We start from the raw sequence: 23,495 nt of genomic DNA, 5'->3' as shown, positions 1-23,495 counted from the left end.
GTGATCCAATTGCAAAACGTAACGCGGTTTTGCAAATCTTGTCGATACTGTTCTTGGTGGAGTTTGATTTGGTATGGATGAAACTTGTGCAATATGGTTATGACAGATTTTTGGTTTATTCCAACATCTCGAGAAAGACGTCTAGCCCCACTTGCGGATCAAAAATCACCTCTCCTAAAACTCTAACCAGCTTTTCGCTTGTTGCAGTGCATTTTTGCTTTCCGTCTTCGTATTTTTCCATAAACTGTCCGTAGCGCGACCTCTGGTTTCTAGCCTTTTAAACGATATGTAGGATTTTTTGATTGTTAGGGAATATTTGGACCCACAATAGCGCAGCTTCTCTGTAATTCTTTCTGCGTTTTTCTAAAAATAACATTTCAACTTCCTTTCATATTAAAATTCGCTTCTCACTTCTCAATTGACGTAATAGCTTATATGCATTTGCCATGGATATGAAAGACAATTTGAAAAACCAATGACTGAAAAATTTAAATTGTATTTTATATTTAAAAAAACTGAAACTAACGGAGGAAATACCACGAGAGCTTTAAAATTACTGATAATTTTCAAGATGGTATCACGAGTCCTTTAGGACGAGTTTTTTTTCTCAAAATGTCACGAAAAAGTCTCATTTTTATTAGGTTGATTGTATATTTGGACATTAACCACACTAAATGTGAAATAAACCAAACAGATAATTATATAATATAAAAAAATATAATTATATAACCAGATAAGCAAATCATACAAAAATTTGTACACATACGTAGTTTTTGATGTAGAAATCAAATCAAATCATCAAATGTTATAACTAAAATATATCATTTGAATATATGAAGTTGCCGTTACCTCTCCAAGAGGGCGGTTGAGTAGATTAATAAAACATATGTCCACCTATTTATCCGATACTTTCCTAAAATATTTTATGAATATATTTGAAACCATTTCAGAGATGCAGCTTTGTTACACTAAAATCACACTCACTCACTCTGTATAGTAAATACAAACATGTATTGGGGACAGTAAGCGTATATGAATAAGTTGTTTATTAATTATACGCATGTCTGTCATAACTAGGGACTGCTTAAGGGCTTATTAATGATGGCCTAACACAGGTCGTGGCAGCTAACATGAGTTAGGGCTCAAAATGTTGATGGTGCAACAGGAACAGGGCCTTTATGACTCTTCAGTCTTTTACAATGAAAGTTTACATGTGAAACACATAAACATAACCGCAAAGTTCAATTATTTTTAAGTCCCTATGTAGGTATATTTTGCAATCCCCAGGAAAAAGCGGAACTTTACATTAACAACAATAAACGTTTCAAATAGAAATGCAGCTTCGTCTTATAGATTCCAACTACTCAAGTACTCATAACATAAATAAGTTCTGAAAAAATTTTCTTTACGTTTATGTTTACGTATTTCTTGTTAACGTCCATTGTGTTACACAAATTTATCCTTACACTTTACTGACACACTCCTTACAGATGTGCTTCTTTGTGAATTAATAACCGAACGCACTTCTAAACAATTGTCAAAGATGTCAAACGGCATTTATATAACCTTGCTTTTTTTCCTACGGGGTCCGAAGTCCAATAGTCCAAACTCCGAACAGCTGATTGTCAAATTATGTCCTATCATTTCAGTCTTTGAAATAAAAAAAATATTAAATAATTCTACTACTTACAAGCAAATATTGTAGAGAGATAATGTATGATAAAATAGTTTAACCTTGCCAGATTTGCGCAATTTTGTTCAGTCATTGTTTCGTCTAGTAGGTGTGTGTGAATAATTATCCATATTGTAACAACACCATAACAAAATATTGGAATATTTTATTTTTCAGAATTTTATTTCTCAAGTCGAGAGTGCAATTTATACAGTTGCATAAAATAAGTATAGGCAAGTAAGTAACACACCTAATCAGTCAACATGAGTGATTCAACTCCACAAAATGGTGATGTTAAAGGTAAGCATAAAACTATAGACAGACAATATTTATATTGAAAATGGTCTTTCACAGGGCTGGAAGTAACAAAATCTGCAAATAATGATTTTGAGGAAATCCGTATTCCTGTTCCATGGGGACATATAGCAGGTAAGATGTATTTAAAATTCCTAAATAAACTGGACCTTCAAAAAGCATAATAAAATTGGGTAGTTTATATCTTGGTTTATGTTATATGAAGTTGAATAATTCTGAAAGTAGGAAAGTAGGTATTTGATTGTGAAATGCACTCAGATAGGATATTGCTTGCACTGAGGCTTTGACTATGTTAAAAGACTATCGAGGCTCCATACATTCCTCAAGTAAAGTGTTACACAGTAAACAAAAAGTAATTGTTTTTTTATTTCTTTGATGTCAGAAATTTTACTAAAATAGGTTATTTGTCATTTGTCAAATGACAGTATTTTAAATTAGTAATTCTAGTTACTGTATTAGCTAGTTAACAAATACCCAAGTTTTCCCTAATAACTTGGGAAAAAATATTCCCTTTTTGTACATACCTACTTGTTTCATTTATTTTTATAAATTATATACAGTGTGACCCATTTAGAATGGAAACACCCCTATAAAATTTTAGGTTATTAACCGATTTCAATGATTTTTTTTTTGAAATAATTAGGAATGAAATGTCTATTACGGGAGAAAATTTTAAATATTTATTTCAGTTTTCAGGTCATATTACGAGACTTTTTCTTGATAGAAAATGGAGAATTTTTATTAGCGATTTTTTTATTGAAAAAATTACTACGCCACTGGATCTATAGTGCTTTCAAATAGCTGTGACCAAAATTTCATGAAAATCCATTCATTAATAACAAAGTTATGACAAATTAAAATTCAAAAATCCTCTAAGCTAACGGTCACAAAAGAACACCCTGCATCAACTGTTGCCATAGAAATGGTGTTACTATTTATTTGTTTATTATTACTTATTAATAAAGTAATTTCTAAAAAAAAAAAATCAAAAAAAAAATTAAAAAAAAATCAAAAAAAAAAAAATCAAAAAAAAAAATCAAAAAAAAAAATAAAAAAAAAATTTGATCACAGCTATTTGAAAGCACTATAGATCCAGTGGCGTAGTAATTTTTTCAATAAAAAAATCGCTAATAAAAATTCTCCATTTTCTATCAAGAAAAAGTCTCGTAATATGACCTGAAAACTGAAATAAATATTTAAAATTTTCTCCCATAATAGACATTTCATTCCTAATTATTTCAAAAAAAAAATCATTGAAATCGGTTAATAACCTAAAATTTTATAGGGGTGTTTCCATTCTAAATGGGTCACACTGTATATTGCAGTAGAAGTATTGAGTTGATCAGCTTTAGTGATTGGTTTCTATATACAAGTGCTTTTACTCAACTCACCTCCCTAAAATTGTGCTGAGAGTATGTAAACTAATCTTGGACAACCAAAAACATTGAAACTTTTATGATTTTGTTGGGCTACTCAATGGCAATGTATGAGAATTTATATTCAAAATAATGAGATTTCCTGAGATGACACAAACTGTAAATTTTTTTATTTTAAACACTGAGACTCAATATGAATGCTATGATTAGAAGCTTTTAGAAGTGAATTTAGGTATTCTTGTTGTTGAGATGGTGTTAAAGAAACTGACAATGACTGGGTACAATTTTTCTTTTTATTGCAAATTTCCATCATCCATCATACCAAGAAGTTTTTTTAGCTTTTTTAACATAAAAACAGATTTTTTTTTATAACATGTAGTATACCATTTTAAAACAAAAACGTGCTTGTTTAAACAAGATGGATGAGGGGTAGACCGCCGATAATTTTTTGTACAGCAAAATGTCTTTTTGCCTACAAAATACCTTGAAATGCCTTTAAAATATCTCACAATGCTTCATTATTGCTCAAAATGCCTTAAAACTGCCGAAAATGCCTCATATTGCCTTGAAATAACTCGAAATGCCCTTAAATTATTTAAACTGCCTCAGAATGCCTTCAAATATTTACCTACACATTTGTGGCATTCTTAAATTTAGTTATAAGGCCCCTGATATTGGTACAATGATAAACCTTGATGAACCCTTGACATTTTTTTTTTGGTCATGTGGCAGGTTTTAGGTCAGATTAATTAAGTAGCATGACATTTTGACCCTTGTCAAAATGTCGTAAGGATTAGTGATTCAAAAAAAAAATACTTCCTCAGGTTACCTGATTGCTTTTCCAAATGTTGAAGACCCAAAACCTTAAAATTCATTTTTTTAAAACTCACGTGACAGTTTTTGGCTTAGGTTAGGTGACAATGTAAAGGTTTTTCCAAATTTTTGACACTTAATTTGACTTTGTGCCGAAAGCTTAAAATTGATTTTCAGTGGTCAGGTGACTGTTCTTTCCAATTCTAACAAACAAAAATATTTGTTGTACGATTGTCTGAAATTACGGGTTATATTTTGACGTTTAAACGAATCTTCTAACTGTCATACTAACCAATTTAGCACGTGTCAAATAAAGACACCTATCATTTAAAAGTAACAGTTGAAAAAATAAATAATATAGTATTTTAAACTTTCAGTGGTAAAATTGTAAGAACTACGTCACGTGACTTTGATAATTCAATTTTTGAGCTTTCAACACTGTAAAGACCAGTTGAAATTGTCAAAAACAATCACGTGACCTTCAAAACGCAGTTGAAACTTTGGAAAATTGATAAATAAAATTTGAACAGTTGTAAAAACTTTAATTGCAAAATACACGTCACGTGACTTGGATAATTCAATTTTTGAGCTTGCAACACTGTAAAGACCAGTTGAAATTGTCAAAAACAGTCACGTGACCTTCAAAACGCAGTTGAAACTTTGGAAAATTGATAAATAAAATTTGGACAGTTGTAAAAACTTTAATTCTGAGCTTGCACCACTGTAAAGGCCAGTTGATATCTGTCAAAATTAATCACGTGACCGTTAAAATCTGCTTTAAACTTTAAAAACTTGGTAAATTAAATTTAGACTATTTTAGACAGTTGTGAAAGCTGAAATTGTAAGAGACCCATCACGTGACTTTTATTATGCAATTTTAGAGCTTGCAACACTGTAAAGTCCAGTTGACACCTCTCAAAAACAGTCACGTGACCTGAAAAATGTAGTTTAAATGTTGAAAAATTGGTAAATTATTATAATAATTTTTAATGAATATTGTTTCAACTTAATACCATGAATGTAATAAAGATTTTACTAATAATTATATGTGCGGTCAATTTTGTTATATTGATACACTTTATTGTCTACTACAATGTATTCCTTAAAATATCGCAAAATTTCCTTTATTTAGGCTTTATTTCGCCCAAAATTCCAATGAAAATATCACAAAACATTTTGAAATATAGTCAATGCCTCAAAATTCTATGAAATGCCTTATAAATACCTTAAAAATACCTCAAAATGTCTCGTAATGCCTTGTAATACTTCAAAATGCTTCGTAATACTGGCAAAGTGCCTCATAATACGTCGAATAACCTCTAGTGTGCACACCAAAATACTTCGGCGATCTACCCCTCGATAAGGATGTTCAAGCCAAATTTGCAAATTTTTCAAATTAGAGATAATACAAACTGCAGTTTTTTGAAAATGCTCAATTTTAGTTTTTTGAAAACAACTCAAAAACGAAGCAAAAACTGAATGTTGTTAAAACGGTGTTGGATTGCCCATTAAATTCTTTAAAACATTTCCCTTTTAACCTTTGCAGTAGCTCCTATACCCGAAAGTGAGATCTAAAAATAAGAAAGTATACATTAAGGGCCTGTATCTCCGAAATGCTTCAGCCGAATTTAGTAAACAAAAAACGTTTTTTCTTATAGAATCAGGACCATCATTAATTTTGCCTCAAAAGTGATTTCTTCACAGATATACAGGGTAAAGAAAAATATTCCGCAAATTTCTTGAATTTCAACCCAAGTGTATTTGAGGACTCTGCAATATCTCAACGCAACATACTGAACTATTAAACTCCTTGATCTTTCCTATTGCCAAATATGCCTCTGAGACCTGGACTTTAAAAATGGCCAATCGAAGAATAATAGATGCTTTTGAAATGGGGCCTTAAGAAACTAAAAGTCACCACAAGGCTATGAACCAGGATAAACCAATCATCCTACCCATCTCAAGGAGAACGAATGGGCTGGAAAAACTTATTGTGGAGGGAAATATTAATGGCAAACGACCACGAGGAAGGTCTCTGACGGGCTGGGTGGATCAAACCAAAGAAATCATTGGTCACGGTCTGCAAGAAGCTTCTCTTGCAGCTCAGGACAGAGCAGGATAGAGAAATACGATCCGAGCAATAGAAACATAATGTCACCATGCTCTCCCGAGAGCAAAAAGGACAAGAGAGTGTAAACTTTCGGTAATTATTGTCCTTTAACCACAATAAATTTTTCACAATTTGCACAACACTCAAAACATTAACATTTTGTATTAACATTAACCTCCGTTTTACGTTACTGATTTTAGAACCAGTAAATATATAGTGTTCATTTATCTCCTTAAAATTAATCGTGGTATTCTCGAGATACAGAGTAGTTTATAAAAAAGTACTCCCTTTTCAAAAACATCTCGTAATTCCTTTTGTTGACCAAAAAGTGGAAAAACCTCAAAAAATCTCCCGAAATATAAACCAAACCCAGTAAATGACTCAAGAAAAATGTTCTAAAATTATCCCAACTATCAATCGGGGGGTTGAACTTCAAGAAATTTGCGGCATCTTTTTCTTTACCCTGTATGTCGGTAAAGAAATCACTGTAAAGCAAAATTAATTCCTGACTCTATTTCTACAAAAGAAAAATGTTTTTTTAAAACCTTTTTATCCATTAAATTCGGCTGATACAGTCCGTTAAAAATTTCCAAAAATTATGCTGTATCAATCTTTTTCGTGAGCAGTTTATTTGAAAGTTTGGCATCATAACTATGTACATATTACATGGATCACCCTGTATATGCCATTTCTAAAAAAATAATAAATACCTAACGTTATTTACAAGTTATAACAAAGAAGTTCTAGTTGAAATGCTCTAACAAGGTGGAAGCGGGGAAAAGGTGATAGTCTGATCTGTCTTGTTATGCAAAGTGGATTTATTATTGTCCAGTTGTATGGTTTCTATTTTTCCACTTGGTTTGTAGTTGTATGAGTCTGTCAGATATTTTAGTCATGTTCGTACGTTCGTAGAGAAATTGGTTGGATGGGTTTTCAGGATGTCTTATTTTTGTTATTAGTCTTAGAGCCATCTGTTCTGTAGTTTGCGTATATTTTTTAGCCTTGTCAATAGTGTTTGCTCTGAGTATATGTCCGTAGTCCAGAACTGGTCTATAGATGGATTTGTATATTTTAATTGCCGTTCTTGTGCTGATACCTTTGTTTTTGTATGTCAACGAGTATGTCAATGACCAAGTGTTTTGTCCGCTTAATAATTTCAGTCCTTGCATTTTTTTGTGAATTTTAGTTTTTGGTCCAGTATTACACCCAAGTATTTCACGTCATGTTTAGGTAAGTGGCCATCCGCGGTTATGTTTAGGGAGTCGTTTTTAATGTGATGGTTTGGTAATAAAAGTTGACTTTTTAGTTGCGTTGGGCGTTAGCTTCCATCTGTAGAACCATGTCATAGTGATTGTAATTTCGATACTGCTTTTGGTGTAGTTTTATCATGCACAATAAAGGTAGTATCATCTGCGTATTGTACTATGTATACTGTTTTGTCAATTTGGTTTTTGTCCTGCTTGTAGTGGTTGTATATCTTGTGACAGTATACAAGGTGTTCCTGAAAGATTTTTACAACGGTCTGCCGCAGTTAGCTGGGGTCAAAATAAAGTGATTTAGCTTTTGGATTAAGGCAAATATGGCTAAATCACTTTATTTTGACCCCAGCTAACTGCGGCAGAACCTTGTAAAGACCTTTAAGGTACACGCTGTATAATGTAAAGTAAGGGCGAGAGAGGATCCTTGCGGAAGTCCTTGTTCAGAACTGAAGGGAAAGGAAAGTGTGTTGTCTATTCGAACGTGCAGTTGTCTAATTTCCAGTAGGTTTCGAATTGTGTACCTGCAGTAAGTATTTTGGTGTATTAAGTCTATGTAGTTTGTAGAGTAGTCGTTTGTGCCAGACACTCTCAAAAGCCTTGTTAATATCCATGAACAGACAAGCTGTTTTTTTTGCCGTTGAGGTGCGTTATGGTTGTTTGTATGTTGTTAGTTAAGATAAAAAGTGGATGTATAGTCGAGTGTTTTTGTTTAAAACCAAATTGATATGCTGTCTGATGAAGTCTGCTTTTTATAATGAGTTTCAGTTCAAGTAATTTTGCTTAGTACTGGAAGTAGTGTAATAGGTTTGTAGTTTTGCGCTTGTGTGTGGTTGAGTACATTTTTTGGAATAGGTATTATAATGCCCGTTTTCCAAACATCACAGTCTTAGAAAAAATTAGATGCGAAACTCTGGTGTAGGTAAACTGCTTTTTGCACCCTTGAACTTTGAAACCCTGCGCTTCGCGTCGGGTCTCAAATTATTCGCGGGAGCAAAAGTTGCTCTTTCCTCCCTAGTTTTAGCAGATAACCTCCCTAGTCAAGCAAATAACTATAGGTTTCAGCTCCGACGTTTCCTTTTTAGATACCATCATTAACTTCAATTTTTCAAATACGGAGCTGAACTTTGGAACTCTATTTTGTTTTTTAGTATCTGTGGAAATTTCAATAATAATAATTCATAGCTGCCAAACTGTACAAGTTAACGGATAAGAAAATGTCATTTAAACATTCAATAAAAAAACACTCAATTTATTGCCATCTTGTGGCTCACCCTGTATATTCTTGAATGTCTCATATCTTTAAAACGTTTAAAATACGTCAATTTCTGTATAAAATGTTTTTCCATAAGTTGTATATTTTTCAAAATAATTCAGAGTTGCCGGACTTTACACACAGTGGATATTTATAATGTCCAGCATTTTATATCTGCTTTACTCACAATGAAAATGTTTGCTTGATATAATTTTTTACAATCATGGTTTAATATACCTACCTACAGTTGGCAGTTCAATTTCAGTAATAATTTTGTAGGTACTTTAGTTTGAATATGCAAATCAATGCTTTATTCATGTTGCACTTAATTATAATTTACTAAATATTAAATCTACAGGGTGGACCATAAGTAATGGGACATAGAGCTACAGCATATTCTTGACATCAAAATAATACGATTTAGCTAAATTGTCCTATGCCGAAAGTTAGTATTAAGAAAGATACAGGGTGTGAAAGTTACATTTTAATTTTTGATTTTTTATCATATGTTCACGGTCTTTTGATATAAAGGACGGAAAATTTATATAGGGGGGTTTTGCCAGGCGGAAAATAAGATGCTTTTATCTATTTTGTAGTGGCCGATAGGGGGCGCTACCGGCAACCATTTCAGCTGCTTTAAAAGACTCAAACTTTTTTTTTTCAACTGGATCAGCGATACTACTTCAAAATATGATTCTAATAGGTATTCTACGTAAAAAAGGTATACTTGTTCTGGGTCTTAAATGTTGACCGTTTTCGAGATATTTACCATTTTGGTATTGCAAAGAGCAACTTTCAAATTAGTAAATTATTTTTTTTATCAAAGTAAGTTTTTATTTTGCCTATGTAGAACACCTGTTGTCCAAAAGAAACATTTTTTATTTCTAATTCTTTAATTTCTAGTGGTTTAAATTGTTTCATCATTCAGATAAAAAACTGAGAATACGAATGCGATTTATTATCTATTATTTTCGGTATTTTTGTTGTGTGATTTATCTAAAAGGTCTCCCAATTACTTTTTTTATGTTTTGTACGAATTACATAAATTTTCTTTCATCCTTAACTTTTTAATCTATTAGCATATGGATATGTATGCAATATTAAAATATTAATTATCTCGAAAACGGTCAACTTTTAGGACTCAGAACATGTATACCTTTTTTACTTAGAAACCTTATTAAAATCATATTTTAAAGTTGTATAGCCGGTTCACTTGTGTAAATAAAAGTTTGAGTCTTTTTAAGCAGCTGAAATGGTTGCCGGTAGCGCCCCCTATCGGCCACTACAAAATAGATAAAAGCATCCTATTTTCCGCCTAGCAAAACCCCCCTATATAAAATTTCAGTGCTTTATATGAATAGACCGTGAAGATATGATAAAAAATCAAAAATTTAAATTTAACTTTCACACCCTGTATCTATTTTAATATTAACTTTTGGCATAGGACAATTTAGCTAAATCGTATTATTTTGATGTCAAGAATATGCTGTAGCTCTATGTCCCATTACTTATGGTCCACCCTGTATAAAGCATGTATCTTTAATTTTAATAAGAGAGCAAGTTATATCAACTACATTGAAATACTCTTTAAATTTTTATAATGACAGTGCTGCATTAAAGTGGTAGTATAAACACGAAATTTTATGAAAGCAATATAGTAATAAGATCTTTATTTAGAAAAGGAACTCAAGGCCGTCAACCTGTAGGACTACAGTAATGTTAATTATAGGATTAACTATTTATTATGAAAGGGTAACAGCGGAGATCACAGTATATTTTAATTTGAAGTAAACTAGGTACTACCTTTAAAATGACTTATAACATGTACACCGCTTTTTTCAGGAAACCGTAGCTTTTCAACCGGTGTCAATAGCACCAGCCAAAAAAAAAATACAGCGAAAAAGTAAATTAACAATCACTATTGGCGTTTCAAGATAAGAGATACTCCCTTTGGTAATCAGTTTTGAAAAAAGTTTCGGGCATTCCAGCTGTCATTTCTTCGTTTGTTTACGTTGATTTTGGTTAGGAATTTAGCACTAGTTTCATAAATATGAAGTGACAGTGTCATATTATTTATGATGTTAGGTTAGGAACATGTTGTCCGATTTTAGTTAAAATGGCGCTGCGATCTTAACTTGAAACGCCAATAGTCAATTTAATGCAAATAACTAATTAAATGTAGTTAAATCTGGTTAGTGGTTTTGATTCAAGGGATGACGTCATTAATATTGAAATTTGTAGGTCTAGGAGAGAGACTTTTGTATTTCTTTTTTCATTCTCAAGTACATACTTATTTTGGCTGACTTTAGCCAATGGGCCTGTCCCACAATTTTTTTTTATTTCATAACTACAAAGACGGATTGAAAATATTATACCCGTATTTTTTTGTTTTCAAAAATATTAAGTCTAAATAGAAAAAAAATGATGATAAAAACTACTTTAATTTCATGTTTAAAACGCCCGCCGCCGGTGACGTACTACACTATCAACCAATCAGCGACAAGAAGTGAAACAGATGGCGTGCAACAGCCAATAAAATCGCCCAGAATTACACGACCATAATTTTTTCTTCAAGAATATGTTATAGTTTTTTGATCCTATTCTTTCGATTCGAGTCATTAAAACAAAAATTTATGATATGTGGGATAGGCCCATTGTATTATTAATTCAATTTTTTTCGATTACTTAGACGGTGAGCCAAACCATTGGGACATCAGTGGGACATTTCCTAGATATCTCCCTAACCTCCTGTAAATTTTCACTCATTTTGTTTTGGAACGCTAAGCCTTAACTGAGATACAAGACTTCTTCATAGTATTCCGGCCTGGAAATGAAAATTGTTCCCGCTCTCCGGACCGTACATTTTATGGCTGAATCACGCTAACGCTTATATCATTGTTTCTAATATTTGCCTGATACTAATGAGTAAACAGAAATCATACGAGTCTAAACCAAAGTTTACCGTCTTACTTGCATGAACTGTATCATCTCACCTGTCTACTTTTCAATGTCAAATAGCGTCATTATAAATAGCGATATGTAGTCTTTTTAACCTACCTACTCTTTTTGTGATAAATAAATCTTAACAAGACCGAAGATATACCCACAAACATATCATATTAATTGAACTTTATATTGTTTAAACATTTATAGTATAGTAAAAGATGTCTTTTTTACATACTTTATGTGATGTTGTTTGAATAAATAAGACTGGTTACTTGGGTAAACACAATCCCAACAAACCTGAGAACACAGAGTTCAGAAGTACTAGACGAAAGTAAAAAATGAAAGTAAATAATTTTAAAAAATGTCTAAATAAATATGCAAATGTAATCAGTGTTCTTAGCTAATGCTCATTCTTATGCTAATAGTTACTGTTTTATTTTAATTTATATTGTTATTAATTACGTGGATGTCAAACTTTTATCACTGTGTAACTACAATATTTTGTGGGACTGTGATACTCAGACAACAATAATGCGATAATTTTAGAGACATTCACATTCAGCACTTGAAATCAGATAATTTATGTGAACTTTGAAATTGACTAAAGCATATACTGCAAATTTGATTAAAATTTGTATTATTTATGTTTTTTGTTAATAGTATAATGGTAATATTTCTGAATGGTCTACCATGCAGTATTTCTCAGAAGTCCTATAATTTTTTATCAACAATTTTAACACAATATACAGGTTGTCCTGGGTTTTTCTAGCAGGAATTGAACTACTTTATTTATGTCCAAACAATCCTAATTTTTTATATAAACATTAATATTCGATTGTGTAAACCACGTCAATATTCTTTTCAATCTTAATTAAAGCATGGTATAAGGAGAAAGGTCCTGTCTTGGTCGTCAAGTTGCTTGATGGGTGGAGAACTCCAGCTTTACAAGGAGGATATGACGGTTTTGTCAGAATAGTTTGATTTGATTGCACTAGTAACGACGCTCCCCAGGGATAGATATTAGGTCTTGTTTTTTTTTGTATTTTGAGTTTGTCGAATGGCCTGCTACCTCATTATTTTCCAGTCCTCCTCTATGCTCATGTTACGTTTATTAGTCATGTTATTAGAAAGCACGGAAAGACTGGAAAATGCAGTTACAAATTAACATTTATCGCAGTAGTAGATACATAACTCACTTCTTGTTATGGTTACTAAAACCAACTTAGTAGGTTGATTATTCCCCTTATGATATAGAGTAAATAAGAACACTCTGTTAAAGATTTGTTTTAAATATCAGTAACTACTTTCTCTTTATACCAGTGATAAGATGAGGAAGCCATTTAAAATCAATAAGCTAGCAATTTGGCGACAAACCTCGTAACTAATATGTGCAAGTCTGCAAAGCGAATTTGACGTAAACGAACAACGTTAGTCACAAGATGACAATCACTCCAGTCAGTCTTTCTGAAGTGGTCATGTGACCAACTGACGCATGACGTCACATTCGTTTTGGCAGACTGCCACATGATACCACAGATACGTATGAAGTTTGTCGCCATCTTTGCCTAAATCATTGAATTCTAATGGTTTTGCCTTCTTACCACAGGTTTCCTATGTATAATTTTAATAGTTGAATTAAAATGTTGAATTTTAATATCTGTTGTGACAACTATCTGTGCTGACTCCATAAGTCAGCAACCGTAACATGAAAAATCTGTGAAAACCTTGCAACAAGTAAGGAATACAAGCAGATGCTATTTTTTGTATTTCAAGTGCTTTGCAAGGACAGCATCAATTTATTCTGCTTCATCATTTTCTTTGTAGCCCGCAAAGTTTTCCAGATAATTAACTCAAAATATCTCATTACGGTAATCTTCTTTCATTGATTATGAGGAGAATATGGAGAAAATTTTCATTGGTTTGTAACCCTTCTTAAACCCTGCTAATGATTCTGAATGTGCGTTTTAATAATGAAGAAGATTAATTAATATGATTACCAAAATATCACAATGTTTAACTTGACATAAGCGTTTTTTAGTATCAACTGGGTGATCTAACAAGTTATATTTACAGGTAAATGGTGGGGACCGCGAGATGTTCAACCAATAATTGCTTTGCATGGATGGCAAGACAATTGTGGCACTTTCGATAAAGTCGCTCCCATCCTTAAGGAAAGGGGACATTCTTTGCTATGTATAGACCTACCAGGACATGGATTTTCTTCACATCTACCACCCGGTAAAAACAATGTTTTGGTAATTCGCTGCTTATATTTTTACTTTGTATTGGTCAATTATAGGACATAAATATTACATATGGTGGGATGGTGTTCACTACTTAAGGAGAATAGTTCATTACTTTAAGTGGACGAATATAACTATTTTGGGTCACTCTTTAGGAGGTGGCATAGCTTTTCTGTATTCGGCAATATATCCAAAGGAAGTAAAAAAGTACATTAGTATAGATCTAGGTAAGGTACTAACAACATTTTTAAGTATTTAGTTGGGTTTCCTTGAATATTCTACAATTTGTCAATATCGCAAGTGATCTTCAATGGTCATGTGATTAATCGCCAATTACCTTCACAGACTTTTCTAGAAGCTTAAATAATGTTGTTTAACATACTACATAACAGTTTTTATGTGTATTTCTTTATTTTTTTTAAATAGGCTTTGTTGTAAGGCGAATAAGCGATAAATGTTTAAATTTTTAGATACTTCTTGAAAAATTGATTTTAGATTGTCATTAAAAAAAGATACGCACCGACCCTTACCCGTTTAAACGCAGGAAGGATCACATGGTCAATCAGGGCGAGGGAGGGAGAGATAGATTTTAGAGAGAAAAGGGGCAAAAACAATCAAAACAAAATTTTCATTTAGTCAATAATTGGTCTCGTTCGACTAAAGATCGATGGTGCCGGTCTAAAACGACGAGATTTAACAGCTAGACACGGGACGGTTATTTGTCATTTTTAAGCAAACGAGCGGGTCATACCTTTTAAATGTCAATGGTTCCAGTATACACAACTGTCAGTTTTTTAAGTCACGCCATGGGCATCGCGATTATTTGAACATACAAAGTAGTTTAAATTAGAGAAAATTTGCTGACCTCATTAAAACGAGGCATTAATGTCTGAAAAATAAGGAATAATTATTGTCACTTTTCTTCCTGTACATTGATAGAGTAAAGTTCATTATCTCATTTGTTTGGAGAAATACAAACAAAAATGTTAAATACAAGAGTTTTAGAGAATAATAAGATGCATAATTTAAAATGACTTTGGAATATACAGGGTGGTTCAAAAAGACGTGGCATGCAAAATATTAGTTGTTTTAAATAGAACCCCCTATTTTTTTTAAACATTTTTAGATTCTCCATGGAAATATAAAAATATTTTGTTAATAATGTCATATACCTAAACCTAATAGTTTATCTAATATTTCAATTTTTTCAAAAAATTATTATTTTTTACTATGACGAAAATTTAACTGTATCGATTTGGTACAAACGTTCTATAGAGAAGACAAAAAAAAGATTTATGCAAATGAACTTGCGTTAGATGATGTGATGTATGATACAGGGCGTTCAATTTTTTAAAATCTATTTTGACTAATTCAACTTAAGAAATTTGGATTTTTTTAAATGGAACACCCTGTGTATTATTATTTTTTCTTATAGCTTTTCCCAAACACTTCAACTTTTATTAAGTATGACATATACCTAATTTTAATAGTTTGCGATTTATTTAAATTTTTCTGCACTCTTGTATTTAACTTTTTTTTGTATTTCGCCAAACAAATGAGATAATGAACTTTACTCTATCGACTTATCCTGTACAACGTGCCATAATCAATTTGTGATTGGGCGTTTCGATTTTCGTCAACCTTTATTAAATTTGATTTTGCCTGTGTATCATTAAGTTATGACTTTAACTTTGAAAATTAGCGCAAATTACAAAAATTGTGTTTTTACTTACGTGGTTCCTTAAGGTTTAAGGCACTTAAAAATTATGTCACAAACTTTCAAAATGTTGATGTCATGGAGGTCGCTTAGGGGTTATTGCACCGTCGTATTTTAAGTCAAGCTTCAGTTAAGTGTACTCATGTAGTTATAGGGCTGTGACTTTTTTGACTCGTTTATCCTATACAAAACCAACTGAATTTGAGCGTGGTTTAAAATACGACAGTGCAAATAGGGAGTTAGATTCTCTAAAGTGATCATTGATTAATGTGATTTGGCCCTATTTGTGAAAGTATAATTGTCGTTATTTTTTGCTGATCAGCAACTTTGTACCATAACATTTGATTTGTCATGTTCAGAGAAAGTCACCATTTTCAAAGTTCACTTTGTGTTTTGGGGATATTTTGCGCATTGGTAGATTGATGTGTTATTTATGTATTTATTGCTTGGCACGTCGATGACAATAAACTTACTAGAAATATCACTCTGAAGTTAGATATAATTTTAGTTATAGTAGTTATTTTTAGTTGTTTGCCTTCTACTTTCCCTTCTCTGATTAGTTGTTCCATTGTTCCTGATCTTCTTGCTTATAGCCCAAGGTACTGCAGATACATGCGGTTTATTCTATTTAGCAGCGTTGAACGTGGACCAATTTCTTGTAATACGGATACGTTGGGTCGGTGTTCTGTCCACGATACTCTTAAGAGTCGTCTATAAACCCACATTTCGAAAGCCTCTATTCTGTTTTTATCTGCTTTCTTTAAAGTCCATGTAATTAATAATAAATGTTTAATGTCCTGCGTACGTTGCAATGGGGAAGACAAGAGCATCAACTAGATGGAGTTTCATTTTTTTGGTGATAGATCTGTCTTTTCATATTTTATTTAGCTTGGTAGTCGCTGATCTTGCCTTAGTCAGGCGACGCCGTATCTCGCTTTCACACTTCCCAGTGTTGGTAATCAAGGAACCAAGATAATTGAAATTGTTTACCACTTCATAGCCTGCAATTTCTGATATTTATGGAGAATTGTTGTCTTGTCTATCAACTATCATTATTTTTGTTTTAGATTTATTTATTTTTAAGCCATATTTTTCGCTAATAACTGACAGTCTGCCCATAATTTCCGTTATTTCTGGTATTGTGGACGCTATGATCAGTGTGTCGTCGGCGTAACGGAGGTGGTTAATCCGCCTTCCAGCAACTGGTATTCCGCCTTGCCACTCATCTAGAACCTCTCTCATGACGTATTTGCTATAAGCGTTAAATAAGGTAGGTGAAAGAATGCAACCCTGTCTAACTCCTGCAGTCGTTTTGAAGCTCCCCGAGTAAATCCCGTCGATTCTGACTTTTGCGCTGTTTTTCTAGCGGTTGCGCACCAGTTGAGCCAGGTATTTTGGCGTTCCCATTTCCTCCATTATGGTCCAAAGGTAGCTCCAGTTTACTTTATCAAATGCTTTTTGATAGTCTACAAAGGAGAGATACATTGGGATATTAAATTCTCTAGCTTTTTCAATAAGTTGCCTGGCATTTAATATTTGTTCCCTAGTTCCTTTTCTTGGGACAAATCCTGCTTGCTCCTCTGAGAGCTGCGGGAAAAGAAATGGTTTAAGACGGTTATGTATGATATGGAGGATGATCTTACTAGCGTGAGAGATAAGAGAAACCGTTCTGTAGTTGTTTAATAATGATCCACAAATGTGCGTAAGAACTGGTATTGATAATGTTAGGGTCGCTTGATGGTTTCTTTTTTTTTTTGTTTTCCTAGTGATATTCAAGGTACACCCAACTATCAGTTGTTTCCTGGATATGTGTATGGTTTATTAAATTTTATAACTTAAAATATTACATTTTAGCTAGTCCATCTGTGAGAACCGTGAAAAAAAGCTGTGATGTATTAGGATTCGCTATAGATAAGTTTCTAAGTTACGAAAAATTGACCGCTGATAAGGCTCCTTGTTACCCATACAATGACATGCTTGAAATTTTAGTGGACGCGCACCAAGGTAAGTTAACAATGAGCCTGATTTTAATTATTAACGCAATTGGTTTAATTTGCAGGTTCAGTGAATCGAGAAGGCTGTGAGATTTTACTTAAGAGAGGTATGCTTCCTGCCACAGATAGGGAGGGATATTACTTTACTAGAGATCCGCGACTGAAGCTTTCTGCTTTAGGCTTTTTGAGCGTAGATCAAGTTTACGAATTATCTACCAGAATCATTTGTGAGGTAAACTTAATAAAAAGCGGTTTGTGTGTCTTAGCTGTAACTACGGAATTATTTAGGTATTGAATATAAGGGCAACTAATGGGCATAATCCGGACATTCCTGAACATTATGACATGGTGTTGGACTTGATTGAAAAACAGTCTAAGAAATTGGAAAGACATACTGTCGAAGGCACGCATCATTTGCATCTTAATGATGGCGCGTCGGTTGCTGATATTATCCACAATTTCATTACTTCTTAAAGGGTATTTCTTAAGGGAAAATAGAAAACATGTAGTATGTTTTAAGTCAAAGTGATATATTACAGATTTTAATCTAAATTGTTAATTAATTTATTTTTCTACTTTAAAGTGGCTCATTAGTGCAAAAGATACATAAAACGGTAAAGTATTGCAATTGAAAAAACCATGCATGAAACAAAAGTGGAATAAACATTTTTGTGGATTGAACATAAGAGAAGTTTAAATCGCGCGTAAAGTGCGAATTCAAATGAGTTATTTTAATTTAAATTTTTATTAACATTGATGCTTACAGTGAAAGAAAAATTAGTCGCCAACACTAAAATGCTATTGTAAACACGACATACGACTAAGAGTCTGGCGCCCCTTGCTGCTGGAGTAATAATTATTTATCGGAAGTAATGCCAAGAAAGGGAAAACTTGCTGGAATGAAAAATTGTCTGGTTAATTTTAAAAAGACACTGGTCACAGTTTGTGATTGGTCTATAAATCTGTTTTTAAATTGCTGATTTTTCTTGGCTAATCATAAATTATGAACATATATCAATCACTTGTCAGTTTTTTTTACACGTTTCGATTATTTTAAATGGAACACCCTGTATTTTATTTGCTCGATAGAGCAATATTTTTTTTTCTAATAATTGAAAATATTTAAAATACATTTTTGAGGTTACGTAGGTCACACAAAACGAAAACGAAATTGACTTTATAATAACGAATAAAAGGTACATAATAACCGATGTTTCAGCATTAAATAGATTCAATACAGGCAGTGACCATAGACTGGTAAGGGCAAAAATCAAATTCAACCTTGGAACGGAAAGGAAGAAACTAATCCATCAAAAAAGATTTCCAACAATTTTGGAGCTTCAACAAAATGTCGACACTTATCAAAGGAACATTAAAAGCAAACTTTATTCTATTGCCCAGATGTCCGAAATGAACCTGGATGAATTGGAACAAAAAATAATAAACAGCATGCAGACAGCGACAAAACAGATCTGTTAGGGGAAAAAACCAAAATGCAGTAAGATTAAAAAAGAAACAAGAGACCTCATGAATATAAGAAGAAACACATATAGAAGTGACCCTAACTATAGAGAACTTAACATAACATAACATAAGTTAAAAGGAGTATAAGGAGAGACATAAGGGATCACAACAACAGCATGATAAAGCCCGCAATAGAAAACAATAAAAATATGAGAGTGTAGAAATCACTTGATAAAAATGGACAAGCACGCATTTACCAAATGAAGAACAAAGATGGCGAAGTGAAATACGAAAGTGACGAGATAGTAAATATAATCGAAGAATATTATTCATCAATTGCACTGGAACTAGAGAACGCTAATACTCAATGTAAGATCATGAACGTCGGCTCAGAAGAAATTCCTGACATAAACTCCACCAAAATTGAGGAAGCACTAAGCCAACTAAAAAATGGTCGAGCTCCTGGTGAAGATAAAATCACTAGTGAAATGATAAAACTGGGAGGCACAACCACAATGGAATCCATGAAAATCTTAATGAACAAATGTCTTCACATCGGTAATATTCCAAGAACATGGCAAAATGTCCAAGTCATCTTGTTACACAAAAAGGGAGACAAATTAAATCTCAGCAACTTTCGCCCAATCAGTTTATTGCCCCATCCTTATAAGTTCCTTATCAAGATTCTTACAAACAGGCTTACGCGCAAACTAGATGAATATCAGTCGAGTGATCAGGCTGGTTTTCGCAAGGGACATAGCACCGTAGAGCATCTTCAAACGCTACGGACTCTTATAGAAAAGTGTAACGAGTACAATACGCCGCTCCATCTCGCGTTTATAGATTTTAACAAGTTTTGATTCTGTTGAGCTTTGGGTAATAATCCGAGGGTTGAATAATGCTCGAATAGACTCAAGGTACACTAATCTACTTAAAAACATATACAAAGAGGCCACCATCACAGTTAAAGTGCAAGAAAATGTAACAACCAATCGAATACCAATTAACAGAGGCGTCCGACAAGGAGACGCAATATCCCCTAAGTTATTTACTCTTGCCTTGGAGGACGTATTCGGAAGACTAGATTGGGACAAAAAGGGTCTGCGCGTGGATGGTGGACGACATAGTTTTAATCAGCAGTACGAACGAAGAACTTATCGAAATGTTGGCAGACTTAAAGATAGAGTCGGGAAAAATCAGTTTAAACATGAACATCGATAAAATTAAACTGTTGACTCCATACCCCGGCGACGTACACTTAGAAGGACAACAAATAGAGAAATTTGTAAAATAAAAATAAATATTTTTTAAAATATTTAGTGAGCGCAAAGTATCTTAAAAAGTCAAACTCTAAAAAAGCGACCGGACCAGATGATATTCCAGTGGAACTTTTGAAAATGATCCAAGAAGACAACATCGGGATTTTAGTTACACTATTCAATACGGTGTTTATCACTGGGGTGATACCATAAGACTAGATGAAGTCCGTGTTTATAACATTGTCTAAAAAACAACGTGCAAAGAAATACAGTGATTAAAAGTTGATAAGTCTTATGAGCCATACTGTTCTACAGAAACAGAATCTTAAGAGGGATGTTTTGCCCTCAAAGGCGTAAGAAGGGAGTTGTTTTTCGAAAACTAAGACAAGAAAATGAGTAGTTGAATTAATTAGTTGTTCAAGGACTTTACAGAAGTAATTAAGTATTCAACTACTATTTAAAATTATTTTCAATTGATAACTCAATTACATTAATAAATTTTAGAGTAGTTGGTAATTGTAATTCAACTACTTTTTTCGAGGAATGGGCCTGTCCCACAATTTTTTTTTATTTCATAACTACAAAGACGGATTGAAAATATTATACCCGTATTTTTTTGTTTTCAAAAATATTAAGTCTAAATAGAAAAAAAATGATGATAAAAACTACATTAATCTCATGTTTTAAACGCCCGCCGCCGGTGACGTACTACACTATCAACCAATCAGCGACAAGAAGTGAAACAGTTGGCGTGCAACAGCCAATAAAATCGCCCAGAATTACGTACGTCACATGCGCGCCAAAACAGATCTTTTAAATTTAATGGACAAATTCAAACTAATGTAGGAACATTTACGACCATAATTTTTTCTTCAAGAATATGAAAAATTAGTTTTTTGATCCTATTCTTTCGATTCCAGTCATTAAAACAAAAATTTATGATATGTGGGATAGGCCCATTGCGACGACCGCTCTGAATGTAACAAATAAAGTTACAAACGGCGCATACAAAATATTTTAACATCATCCTATTTTTGTGTGATATTTTTATGTCAAAATTGCGTACCACTCGGTTTTATTTTTAATTTTAAATTAAATGAAACGATTAAGTAATCTATGAGACTTTTGAAATAAAAAAAAAATAACTACGAAACTTGTACACGAAAAAACGATAAAGCCACTTTTTCCAGTTTTATGGTATATTTTTGCGGTTTCATACATTTCTGCAATATAATCTTGGGATATGGGTTATGGGTATATTCTTTGAACTAATGAGCCACTATTTTTTCTCTATTTTTCAGTTTTGATTATTCCATTCTTTTAACGAGTTATTTTGTAATATCTAAATTGAAAAATATTTATTAATACTATTAGGCCTTGTTTTTGTTTGTTTGGCTGTTACTTGTTATTTTATATTATTCTGTCACACTATGATAGATTTTTTACAAAAAATTGATACCTTATTTAATATAATAACTTATATTTCATAGTTACTTATAATGCAAAATACATGGAGACTGATGGTGGATAGTTGACGTTTATGGATAATGAGAGAGACGTAGATTTTCTGTAAATTTGGTTACCTAAGTTATGTGTCTTCTGACCTATGGATTGGTATTTTCATCGCTGCGACCTTGCTCAAAAAATGGCACAAGTTTGATATTTTGAAAGAGAGGCACACTTATTGCATTTTTTGTTCCGCTACCTATATATTTTTATTATTTTCCTTTAGCAACTTATTAATAATATATTAAATATAATTAGTAGGAATTTAAAGATTTGAAGTTTAAGGCGGTCTTCTGTGTAGGAAAATTTGTTTTACATTATAGGTACAAGGTTAGTGAAAATTACTGATTTTATCGCCATACACAAAAAATGTGGTCTTAGGTAACATTTTTCTTATGAGTACCTAGGTATCAATTTTCATTAAAACGAAAATGTATAGTAAAATCACTATAATGAAAGTCCCTGTTTAAAACATGATAAAAAGTGTTAAGAAACTAAATACACAGTTATTATTTTTTTAATTCATATGCATGTTTTTCTACTCGCGTGTGCAAAGTATCTATTTTCAACGCCATCAAACTTTGTGTTTATAAATCGAAACCTCAGTCGTAAAACTTGTTACAGTGACGTTAAGGTTAAAATATGAGAAAAAACTGTACATGTAACAAGCGTGTCTCAAAGCGGAATTTATATTTATGTTGCCAAATAATTTAAGTCTGGGGTTCGTCGTAGAACAAATATTGTTCCTAACTTTGTTGTGCAAAGTGTCTTGTTCGCAATTGTCTGGTGCGTATCTAGCCATCGTGCGTACAAGACTTACTTTACATACTTGTTAGAAAAACTACTATTTTGAAAAATAAAATTAGTGCGGTAAAGTTACATTTCTGCACTAATTTTGTTATTGTTGATTTTCGTTAATAAACTGGTACGAACCAACAACACCTACAGTGTAGTAATATAGAGGATTAATTTGGTAAAGTAGTTTTCATATTAATGAATTAACGATTAATAATCTCGATTTTATTAACCAACCATTTCGATTATTAATCGTTTTCATTAATACGCTTGTTGGTGAAATAACTATTTTTGAATGGACTGTTTTGTTATGTATTAAAAAGAACAGTTAATCTTCTTGCAAATTATAGAAGTTTAATTTATTAGAATTGTAAGGTTTTGTGATATTGGTAACTTTGTATCTTTATACCTATTTTAGTATGTCATAACAAGGTAACCAATATTTAAAAAAACTTTTTCGTCCGCATTAATCCATCGTGTAAAAACGTCTGAGGGGTTCCATAAACCATCATTTGTATTATGAGTTTCTTACCCAGGATATTCGTTTAACAAAATTCTCTGGAGTGGCTATTTTACCTTGTTCAGCATTTCACGGGTAGACACGTAGTTGGTGCACTAACGTTTATTTGTTAATAATATATGAAGTGATATGTTAATAATATGATGTGTTTATTTAATACCTAATCTTAGTATGTGAGTCCAAAGTCATTGGCCACACGCGAATTTAAAAACCTTCTCTTCTTTAGAAATTTTTGGCTGTAGCTCTCAACACTT

At 32.5% G+C, this 23,495-nt stretch overlaps 1 protein-coding gene across 4 annotated transcripts; it reads left to right on the top strand.

The window, feature by feature from the left end:
* The first annotated feature begins 1,633 nt into the window (after positions 1-1,633).
* kraken (serine hydrolase like 2 kraken) lies at positions 1,634-23,380 on the top strand. 4 transcript variants are annotated; one of them, XR_014181345.1, is made up of 9 exons: positions 1,634-1,781; positions 1,850-1,972; positions 2,027-2,101; positions 13,817-13,981; positions 14,043-14,213; positions 17,558-17,707; positions 17,763-17,929; positions 17,986-18,893; positions 19,646-23,380. XR_014181345.1 is itself a non-coding variant. In XM_081995504.1 (8 exons), exons 2-8 carry the CDS (start codon positions 1,936-1,938, stop codon positions 18,169-18,171), a joined length of 951 nt encoding a protein of 316 aa, XP_081851630.1. In that variant the 5' UTR covers positions 1,634-1,781; positions 1,850-1,935; the 3' UTR covers positions 18,172-23,380. The 4 variants fall into 4 exon arrangements, 2 of the variants coding, with proteins under 2 accessions (XP_081851630.1, XP_081851631.1); XR_014181344.1 differs by having other exon boundaries at positions 18,960-23,380; XM_081995504.1 differs by having other exon boundaries at positions 17,986-23,380.
* Positions 23,381-23,495: the final 115 nt, after the last annotated feature.

The sequence above is a fragment of the Ips typographus genome, linkage group LG1 (assembly GCF_016097725.1).
Source record: "Ips typographus isolate SLU linkage group LG1, UJ_Ityp_2.0, whole genome shotgun sequence".
NCBI classification, from domain to species: Eukaryota; Metazoa; Arthropoda; class Insecta; order Coleoptera; family Curculionidae; genus Ips; species Ips typographus.
The sequence above is the reverse complement of the archived record's forward strand: the minus strand, read 5'-3'. Positions and strand labels throughout refer to the sequence as shown.